Source organism: Colobus angolensis, unplaced genomic scaffold (assembly GCF_000951035.1).
Source record: "Colobus angolensis palliatus isolate OR3802 unplaced genomic scaffold, Cang.pa_1.0 Scaffold142, whole genome shotgun sequence".
NCBI classification, from domain to species: Eukaryota; Metazoa; Chordata; class Mammalia; order Primates; family Cercopithecidae; genus Colobus; species Colobus angolensis.
The window spans coordinates 6,058-17,493 of NW_012114511.1; the positions used below are offsets into that span (position 1 = coordinate 6,058).

The window sequence follows — 11,436 nt, forward strand, 5'->3', positions numbered from 1 at the left end:
TGGCGCGCACCACCATGCCAGGCTCATTTTTGTATTTTTAGTAGAGGCGGGGTTTCACCATACTGGCCAGGCTGGTCTCGAACTCCTGACCTCATGGTCCACACGCCTTGGTCTTCCAAAGTGCTGGGATTACGGGCATGAGCCACCGTGCCCTGCCTACTTTATTTATGTTTAATCTGAACATCTTTGTTATTGATATTTTAAGTGGTTTTTCTTTTTGTTTTCTGGCATCATGTGTAATGGAAGCAAGACAGAACTAGACTGTTAGATAATAGAACCGTCTGTTCTGGCTTCATTTCCTTGACACCATAACTTGTTGTCAGTACAGGGTTCAGCGCTCTGTCGCACAGGCTAGAGTGCAGTGGCACGATCTTGGCTTACTACAATCGCCGCCTCCAGGGTTCACACGATTCTCGTGCCTCAGCCTCCCCAGTAGCTGGAACCACAGACATGTGCTACCACACCTGGCTAATTTTTGTATTTTTGGGTAGAGATGGGTTTCACCATGTTGGCCAGGCTGGACCTCTTACTTTTTGATTGTACTGTCTCCATTTGGAACTATTTTTAAAATCTGTAGCAGTGTTTTGCTATTTAGGACTTACATTAAGGTAAAATTCATATAGCAAAAGTTTGTCCATTTTAACCATTATACAGTTTGGTCTTCAGTGAAACTTACAGGATTCAGTGAAAGCAGTGCTTAGAGAGAAATTTTTAGCTGTAAATGCCTGCATTATAAAAGATCTCAGTTACTGCCTTTTTTGTGTTAATCTTTTCCTTTCCTTTCTCCTTTCCTTTCTCCTCTCTTTTCCTCTCCTCTCCTTTCCTTTCTCCTCTCCTTTCTCCTCTCCTTTCTTCTCTCCTTTCTCCTCTCCTCTCCTTTCCTCTCCTTTCCTTTCTCCTTTCCTTTCCTTTCTGAGACAAAATCTCACTCTATCGTGTAGGCTGGAGTACAGTGGCACAATCTAGACTCACTGCAACTCCCACCTTCCGGGTTCAAGTAATTCTCGTACCTCAACCTCCTGAGTAGCTAGGATTACAGGCACCCCCCCACCATGCCCAGCTAGTTTTTTTTTTTTTTTTTAGTAGAGATGAGGTTTCACCCTGTTGGTCAGGCTGATCTCAAACTCCTGACCTCAGGTGATCCACCTGCCTCGGCGTCCCAAAGTGCCGGGATTACAGGTGTGAGCCACTGCGCCCCACCGTGTCAGAGCAATATTTTCTTGTGTGCCATTTTGATTTACTCTTGTTTCTGGTTTTTGTTTTTTTTTTTTTTTTGAGACTCTGTCCCCCAGGCTGGAGTATAGTGGCACAGTCTTGGATCATTGCAAGCTCCACTTCCTGGGTTCACGCCATTCTCCTGCCTCAGCCTCCTGGGACTACAGGCGCCCGCCACCACGCCCGGCTGATTTTTTGTATTTTTTAGTAGAGACGGGGTTTCACCATGTTAGCCAGGATGGTCTCGATCTCCTGACTTCGTGATCCACCCGCCTCGGCCTCCCAAGGTGCTGGGATTACAGGCGTGAGCCACCGCGCCCGGCCAATATTTTAACTGCTTGTCTTATAAAGAGGTAAATGAGAGACACGATTATTTGCTTTGAAAAAGGATTCTTTTCGTAATTCATTTATTAATTTAAATGCAATGTTTGCTTGGTATGGTATAATTGATATATCAAACTTCAATTTATGTATAACTTTATCAGAACACATCTTTACTACCAAGTGATGTGAAGTGAGATATTCACTGATTCCACAGCTCTGATGTAGTTTTCCTTTCATCCAGAATGGTTCTGGTCATTTGTCTCCACTGTCAATTTACACTCAGGAAATAACATCTAGTTTTTATAATAATCTAAGCAGGTCTCCCCAGTAAAAAGGCAACTTTGTTGAAAGCAAATCTTAAGAATAATCTAGAAATATAATGATAATGGCCAGGCACGGTGGCTCACGCCTGTAATCTCAGCAGTTTGGGAGGCCGAAGCGGGCGGATCGCAAGGTCAAGAGTTTGAGACCAGCCTGGCCAACATAGTGAAACCCTGTCTCTACTAAATACAAAAATTAGCCAGGCATAGTGGCGGGAGCCTGTATCCCAGCTACTCGCGAGGCTGAGGCAAGAGAATCGCTTGGAACCAGAAGGCAGAGGTTGCAGTGAGCTGAGATGGCGCCACTGCACTTCAGCCTGGGCAAAAACAGCGAAACTGCATCTCCAAAAAAAAATAAAAAGGGGGGGGGAATATAATGATACTGAATAAGAGCTAGGGTTTGGTAATATAAATGATCTAAAGCTTTTAGAATTTTCAGAGGTAATTAGATTTTTTAAAGGATCATTTACTTTTTGAAACTCCAAACTCAAGTAAACACTTAACAGGATGAAAACAGGTGTTGCTACTGTGGAAGGAGCCTAGTGTCATCTGTTTCTAGTTCTGTAATTGGAGGGACCCCGCTGCCTGGCTGGCTCCTTGGAGGCTCTGTTTGGGTCAGCAGCTCCAGGCATCCCACCAGGCAAAGGGAAGGAGAACAGGAAGGACTTACATGCCTAGTCAGCCTGTATAATTTATATCGCCGATTCCATGACCCTCTCTTTAGGACCAATGAAAGGAAATGCCCTTTTTTTCATGGCTGCTTATAAACATATGTAACCTATTACAAGAAGTTACATAAGTCAGAATTTAAAGTGGTCAAAATTGTCAGGCTCTGACAAAAGTAGGAAAATTAATTTACCAGTTAAATCTAGGTTAGAGTGTCATTTTCCTTCTTTTTAAAGTTGCACAAAAGTATCAACAAACTTCACTCATACCAAGCAATGTGTTTTCCTCCTAAATTTCATTTTTGTTGTAATTTTCAGTCTGACTGGGTCTTGATTCTTCCATTTCTCTTCCCTTCTGGCACTCACCTTCCCCACATAGTTTTATAATGCTGTGGTTCGTGGCTAGTGGAGGTAGAGGATTTAAATTAGATATGTTGCTACGACTTCATAGCCATAGCCTTGATTCTTTCCTTCCTGTCGTGAAACTGTTTCTGCCTCTCTTTCTGTCTCTGTCTCTCTGGGGACAGAAAAGTTACTCATTTCTAATACGGGGGGAAATTTTCTCATTTATTATAAATCTTTCCCTCATTTGTGTGTTTTTTTTAATATACAAAATGATAAAAATATAGCTCTCTATATTGTAGACCCAGTGCTCCTTTTATTCTTAGACATTTCAGTCTTTAGTTTTCTTTGATTAAGCTCTTTTTCTCTTCTCAGTGTGCAATGTGGTGCCTATCTGTACTTACCTACTCACTGGCATTGTCTATTGGCTCCAGATTCTACCCAGCCTACCCTTGATGGCTCTCTGATCTCTGCCACTTCTAAACTTCTAGTCCATATTTCCATTGACCTCATTTATATTTTCAACTGGATGTCCAATGAGCACCTCAACGACAGCAATTTTAGAATTAAATTTCACCCAGTATCACTATCCAAAAAACACCTCTTTTTCCTTCTGGAATCAATATATTCTTTTATTCTACCTTTTTTCACTTGCCAGCCAACTCTTAGTATCTTGTTTCTCTTTTCCACTGTTCACATCCCATCAGAAAAAATATCTTGTCCATTCTACCTCAAAAATGTGCTCTTGTGATGGTATAAATACAATATTGTGAGAGCACTAAAGAAGAAAACACTTAACTCTGCCTCGAACAGTCAGGAAAAGCTTCCTAAAAGTGGTATTTAAAAGTGAATTTAGTAAACTACTTCCTATTCATCCTGTTGTAATGTCTTTACAAGTTTGTTTTGCCAATCTGTAAGCTTTTATTTATTTATTTATTTTTTGAGACGGAGTCTCGCTCTGTTGCCCAGGCTGGAGTGCAGTGGCCAGATCTCAGCTCACTGCAAGCTCCGCCTCCCGGGTTTATGCCGTTCTCCTGCCTCAGCCTCCCGAGTAGCTGGGACTACAGGCGCCCGCCACCTCGCCCGGCTAGTTTTTTTGTATTTTTTTTAGTAGAGACGGGGTTTCACCGTGTTAGCCAGGATGGTCTCGATCTCCTGACCTCGTGATCCGCCCGTCTCGGTCTCCCAAAGTGCTGGGATTACAGGCTTGAGCCACCGCGCCCGGCCTGTAAGCTTTTAAAGAGCATGAATTTGTTCTTTATATATTAAATCTCTCACAGTATGTAAGAGGTGAGTGCTTAATGTTTATGAAATTAATAACTGTGAATGAATGTCTGCAGCCTACCTCATCTAGTCAGCTATCTTGCCGTGTTCTTTCACACGTTTTCCACCAGGCTACACTTCTCTTACTCTTCAGTAATTAAGCATGCTTGTCTTAACTCTGTACCACTACATATGTAATTCTCCTTGCAAAATACTTTTCCTGGTATCTTTCCTCCCTCCAAATGGCTAGTCCTCCTTTCATTTTAAAGATTTTGTTCATACGTCACCCTTCTGAAACATTTGCAGACTTCAGTGTAAATAATAAATGTCTAATAAATACTTGCTAAATGAATAAACCAAAGAAGTTATATTTCCCTGTAGCCTTCTCTTACTATCTTCTGGACAAATTGCTAATAGTCTTTTTATTCCACTCTTTTTAGTCACCGTACTAGGAACTCTTAACACATAATATGACCTTAGTGGTTACATTTGAAACTCTGAAAGTAATCAAAATAATAAGCAGCCATTATATAATGTGGGTAATGTTCCATCAGGCATTAAATGGCCATCTTGGCAGGCAGTACAATGTTTCTAAAAGTCACCTACAGTGTTTCTTCCTGGACCTCCGTGATATGGGTAAACACGGTGTAATTTTAGTAATGTGAATAATATGCTTTCCACTCAATCACCAGGTGCGAATGAACTGGCTGTGCAGAAAGCAAAGGCAGAAATCACCAGGCTCATAAAAGAAGAGCTGATCCGGCTGGTGAGTGAAAACCTTAAAGTTTCATTTGTTTTGTTTTAATAAGTGTTTTATTGAAATATAAATACAGACAAGTATGCAAATCATAAACATATAGTTTGATGAATTTTCACAAAGTAATAAGCATACCAGTGTAATCACTACCCAGATCAAGAAATAAAAAACATTACTAATATCCCAGAAGTCTTCTCCGTGTCCATTCTTGTCACTATTCATCTCCCCGCAACAAAACCATACCTTGAATTATTTTTTTTTTGAAATGGAGTCTTGCCCTGTCATCTGAGCTGAAGTGCAATGGCGCGATCTCGGCTCAGTGCAACCTCCGCCTTACCCTCCTGAGTAGCTGGGATTACAGGTGCCTGCCACCACACCTGGCTAATACTTCGTATTTTTAGTAGAGATGGGGTTTCACTATGTTGGCAAGGCTGGTCTTGAACTCCTGACCTCATGATTCACCTGCCTTGGCCTCCCAGAGTGCTGGGATTACAGGTGTGAGCCACCGTGCCCAGCCCCATATTGTGAATTTTAAAATCATAGATTAGTTTTCCCTATTTTTGAACTCCACATAAGTGGAATCACGTGTTTGCACCTTTTGCATCTGGTTTCCTTCAATCAACATTTTGAGGAGATGGGTCCGTGTTATTGCATGTAGCAATAATTCACTCATTTTTATAGCCATATAATATTTATATGAATGTATAACAGTTGATTTATATTTATATATTGGATTTGAGGGCTATTCCTTTTTTGTTTTTATGAATAACACCTCTGTGAACGTAATTCCATGTGCATTTGGAATATATTAGCATGATTTTTTCTTGGGTATATACCTTGGAGTAGAATTGTTAATTATAGGCTAGGTATTGCCAAATAGTTTTCCAAAGAGGTTACATCAATTTACACTTAAGCAGTGTATGAAAATTACAGTTATTCTACATCTTTGCCAACACATGGTGTTGTCAGTGTCTTTAAACTTAAACAATGACTTAATTTGATTTTGGAAAAAGCCCTTTACAGACTGCCTTTCCAGTAGAGGTAGAAAAAGTAAAACAGCTGTTCAATCATGTGCTTAAGACTATTTCAACAAGGAGTGATAGAAAAGAATCTTGTGCCCATAGATGCTACCACCATTAAGTTGATTTCAAAACATAGTTGTTAAGGAATAGTTAAGTGAACAGAGAAATCATTAGTTATTGAATAGTTTTTCCTTTCTCAGTGCAGTAATATTAACATTTAAAATTTTAAATAACCAATAGTTTTATAAGTTAGCAAAAGAAATGATCTTAAATATTTCCCTTTTGGGTTTGTTTGTTTGGTTGGTTGGTTGGTTGTTTTTTTTGTTGTTGTTTTTAGTTTTGCTTTCTCTGATGACATATCTTTTATTTCCTATTACAGCAAAATTCATACCAACCAACAAATAAAGGAAGATACAAAGTCTTATAGACATCCGGAAAAAAGATTTTTACCTGTGCTGGTCTATGATAGATGTGGCAGTTGCAGTCTACGGTTTACAATATATTGTAAATTAAGATTTTTAAAATTCTGTCTTGCTGATTTTTTTTAAATACAAGAAACTAGTATTTGGTAAAGAAATCTGTCCGTAAGTACCCCCACAATCAAACTATATTTAAAGCTGGCCTGTTTTCACAGTATGATGTCCTTTAATGTAAACTTAAATATCAATATTTTAAATGTCCGGATAATATTCTAGAGGTTTAAAAAATGGAAATATTTGAACTTTCTATTGAAGACAATAAAGAACACAAGTCGTTAGGGGGCTATTCACTTTATCCTGTACTTTCAATGAAATTGTGATCATTTCCTAAGAAAAGGTAAAATTCACTGTCATATTTTGTGTTCCCACCTTGAGCTTAAATGTTACATGACTTTGTGGAACAATATGAACTGGATTTAAGAATGTTATAATAGAAGTCTTACAAAATAGGTTGAGAGTTTCTGTTTCAATTTTTATCACCATAAATGGGCAAAAAGTAGTTGGACTAATTTCGGTTTTTATACAAGTAAAGATTTAATAGTATAAGGATTTTTTGCATTTCTTTACACTGAGTGTAAAACTATACAAAGAGTTTTAGTATTTACTACTTTGAGGTTCCTCTCACAACTTCTAGCTCCATACCTAGCTCCTCTTTTATAATCTTCCTTAAAAGAAAGAGTGTAGCCTATAAATATTAAATACGATAACGTTTCCTTCTAGAAAGTGTTTCTTTATACATCTATACATGTTTATTTACAAATATCCTACTACTTTTAATCTGATTTTTCTTCAGGATTATTCAATAGGTTGTGAATTTTCTTTCTCAAAAATTGTGAAACATAATGGTACCCAAGTTTTAAACTTAGATGTGCTTCATCTTAGTGAAATATAATTCACAAGGAATCATAAATTGTATTTTTGAGGCTGGGCGTAGTGGCTCACATATGTAATTCCAGCAATTTGGGAGACCGAGGTGGGCGGATCACTTGAGATCAGGAGTTCAAGACCAGCCTGGACAACATGGCAAAACACTGTCTCTACTAAAAATGCAAAAATCAGTCGGCATGGTGATAGGCGCCTGTAATCCCAGCTACTCAGGAGGCCGAGGCAGGAGAATCTGAGCCAGGATCACACCGTTGCACTCCAGCCTGGGCGACAGAGTAAGACTATCTCAAAATAAATAAATAAATAAATAAATTCTATTTTTGAGCCTTCAAGATACAGTTCCTGAATATTCTAATTTAAATTGTTATAATTGGATTACCTAATATTCTTTTCAAGACTCCTGATGTATTCATGTTATTGTCACTTTTCAAAAAAGGACTTTTTTCAGGAGTTAAATAGATAAAGTCAGCCTTTTATATCCAAGGGTTTCACACCCACAGATTAAACCAACCACCGATCAAAAATAGAAAAAAAAAAATGTAAAAAATTTAAAATACAGTTTAGCAGCTGTAAAACAGTTTTACTATAACATTTACATTGTGTTAGGTATTTTAAGTAAAAGTGAGTTAAAGTATACAGGAGGATGTGCATAGGTTGTATGCAAATAGCAGGCCATTTCATAAAGGGGCTTGAACATCCATGGATTTTGGTACAGAGGAGGGGTTTAAGGGGTGTCCTGCAATCGGTCCCCCTCGGATACCAAAGGACGACTGTGTGTTTCTTAAATGAAGAGACTTTCATTCTTTAAATATTCTTGACTTACAGTTTTTTAAAAAGAAAAAAAATAAAAGCATACTATAGTTGTTAAAACAAATAATTTTAATAGTATATTCAGTAGCTGAAGTGATAGGGATATTAATCATTATTTCTTCAGTATAAAGTTATTCTTCCTGAAAAAGTAAGATATACCTGGGAAGTATTCTTGGATCCTTCACACATCCACTTAATTTCTTGAAGGAAGAAAACAGACAAAAGACATGTAACAACAAAAACAAATAAACCACTTACTGTAAAATTCCAGGAATTGTGGGCTCATTCCCTCCCTCTAGTTTATTTATTTGCTCATCATTATCACCTAGTGGTAGTTTGTTTTCTTTGGTAGAATATATGGCAGTCCTACATCAATGATAATTGGTGCTCCCTTCATCCAACTGGATCACTTTGAGATTCAGTTTTACATCATTTTAGCATTTTCTTTGTGTTTGTATATCAGTTGTGATAAGTCACTGATACAATTTTGTTCTAAAATGAAACATATTACTTTGTTAGTACATTTTTTAGTGTCACACTGACTTAAAATTTGAATGATATACAGACTTTGTTTTTTTAATATGAATATTTGCTCATGTTTTCTAAATTCCTTATAAAATAAAATTAATTCGAATTCAATCTGCACTTTCTTAAAATTATCTTTCCTTAAATGCTTTTTCTTCTGTTTCTCTAATTTTGTTTATATTGGTGAGAGAAATATTATACCCTCTGTATTTTTATTTAAAAAATTCTAGCAACTTATTACCCAAAGTATTTATAATTCTGTTCCAAAAATGTCTTCCTGAAGACGACTCTTAAGTCTTTTATGTTCATTGTGTTTAGTGTAAGAGAAGTATAGGTAAAATAATAGGTTCATTTGCCAGTTGGGGTTTTGCCACAGTGACACTCTTACAAAATGGATATGTAGGCTGGGTTCTGTGACTCATGCCTGTAATCCCAGCACTTTGGGAGGCTGAGGCAGGCGGATCACCTGGGGTCAGGAGTTCAAGACCAGCCTGACCAACATGGAGCGACCTCGTCTCTACTAAAAATACAAAATTAGCCAGGCGTGGTGGCGCATGCCTGTAATCCCAGCTATTCGGGAGACTGAGGTAGGTGAATCGCTTGAACCTGGGAGGCAGAGGTTGCAGTAAGCCAAGATCATGTCATTGCACTCCAGCCTGGACGACAGGAGCGCAACTCCATCTCAAAAAGAAAAAAAGAAAAAAAATGGGGGATATGTAGAATGAAAGAATAGTAGCTAAGTTCTCCTTTACTCCTTTTGGACACTTTACTATTTGATATATTTCATATCTCATTGCCTTTGTTGGTGTACACAATGCACATGTGACTGATAATCTTTTTTGGTTTGGTTTGGTTTTGTTTTTGTTTTTGAGACGGAGTCTTGCTGTGTTGCCCAGGCTGAAGTGCAGTGGCAATCTCAGCTCATTGCAACCTCTACCTCCCAGGTTCAAGTGGTTCTCCTGCCTCAGCCCCTTGAGTACCTGGGACTACAGGCACATGCCACAGCACCTATCTAATTTTTTGTATTTTGAGTAGAGATGGGGTTTCACCATGTTAGCCAGGATGGTCTCGATCTCCTGACCTCGTGATCTGCCCGCCTCGGCCTCCCAAAGTGCTGGGATTACGGGCATGAGCCACCACACCCAGCCTAATCTTTCTTTTGAGTCAGGCAGTTCCTATGTATAGAATTGAAGGAGAACCAGCTATTGAATACTTAGGATTTATAAATCTTATTCAGCTAGCTGTGGAGTCAGCTTCAGAGTAACAGTCAGCTTCAGAGCAGAATCTTGGGAAGCACAAACTAGGAAAACCGCCAAAGTTGTAACTCAGCTGTTTCTGACCTCTTTTACTGTTGGTGCCATGCTTTGATTTATAAAGCCATCAGCCAAAGTCCTTTAGTGACAGATTAGTATATTGTTTAAAATTGTGAGGAAATTGTTGTCTAAATGAAGTCTAGGATAAATAGCTACACTTTATTTAGTAAAATGTGCCATTTTGCTGCTTTATAGATCATACTAAGTTCTTTTTTTTTTTTTTGAGATGGAGTCTCGCTCTTTTGCCCAGGCTGGAGTGTAGTGGCGCAATCTCGGCTCCATGCAACCTCCGCCTCCCAGGTTCAAGTGATTGTCCTGCCACAGCCTCCCGAGTAGCTCGGGTCACAGGTACTCACCACCACGCCTGGTGAATTTGTATTTTGAATTTGTGTTTTTATGGTAGAGACAGGGTTTCACCATGTTGGCCAGGCTGGTCTCGAACTCCTGACCTCAGGTGATCCACCCACCTTGGCTTCCCAAAGTGCTGGGATTACAGGCGTGAGCCACGGCACCCGGCTAGATCATGCTAAGTTCTTAAAGCAGGCAAGAGTTCTGAGTGGCTAGCCCAATATGGGCCATTCAAATACTCGTCCACTTAGATTTGAGTCTAGAGCTGTCAGTTCTTCACATTTTGGTACATAGTTTTACGTACGAATGGGAATCTACTGACATTTTCTCATGCCTTCTGCTTCTGGCGTACTAAAGCGTATCTTCTAAAAAGGTGCATGTGTGTTTATTTATATGTGTTAAGAATCAGGAGTGAGAGAGTAAATGTGTGTAGAGGGGTGAGGGAGAGTCTTAACTATTTAGTTTGGGTGTAACCATCAGAAAACAAACTTACTGGAGTGAGATGGTGAACTTGGAGTATAGCGACATCTTACATACTGGTTAATGAAACATCTGCTCCACTCTTAGATCAGCTCTCTGGAGCTAAAGACAGCTACATTTCCCTTACCAGGTAAAAATTCCCTGATATGTTGTTGACTGTTAGGGATATTTGAAGCCCTTCTAAAATTATATATAAATTTATAATTTTTCTCAGGCAGGCATCCAAGTAGGAATGCAAAGAGAAAGTGTAAAGGTATTCTTCAGAAAGTCCCCACGATACTGACTTTCCCTTTTAAAAGTGCCTTATGGTTTAGCTGCTATGTGTGTGTGAGTGCATACTGTCAAGTTACATGACTGGTGAGGAATTTACTTTTGATTATTTTTCTTGAACTTGTTCTCTTCCAAATATGGCAACAACTTACAGGAGTTCATGATTTTTTTCAAACTCAAGCCTTAAAGAAGAAATTCTAACTTTGCATTAACCATGTTCTTTTGGGAAGAAAAAAAAATAAGTATGAAGTAAAAAGGGAAGTTTAACCTTTTGGGGGAGTTGGAATTCAACATTACTCTCACATGTTAGGATTACTTTATTTATTTATTTATTTATTTATTGAGACGGAGTCTCGCTCTGTCGCCCAGGCTGGAGTGCAGTGGCCAGATCTCAGCTCACTGCAAGCTCCGCCTCCTG

The 11,436-nt window shown here is 38.8% G+C and overlaps 1 protein-coding gene across 1 annotated transcript in view; it reads left to right on the plus strand.

The window, feature by feature from the left end:
- DDX46 (DEAD (Asp-Glu-Ala-Asp) box polypeptide 46) overlaps positions 1 to 8,721 on the plus strand; it is a 13,124-nt gene extending 4,403 nt beyond the window's left edge. The window contains exons 4-5 of the mRNA XM_011935230.1: positions 4,822 to 4,895; positions 6,288 to 8,721. Of these exons, the coding sequence (XP_011790620.1) occupies positions 4,822 to 4,895; positions 6,288 to 6,335 (122 nt within the window). The 3' untranslated portion in view covers positions 6,336 to 8,721. The remainder of the gene's footprint in view (positions 1 to 4,821; positions 4,896 to 6,287) is intronic.
- Positions 8,722 to 11,436: the final 2,715 nt, after the last annotated feature.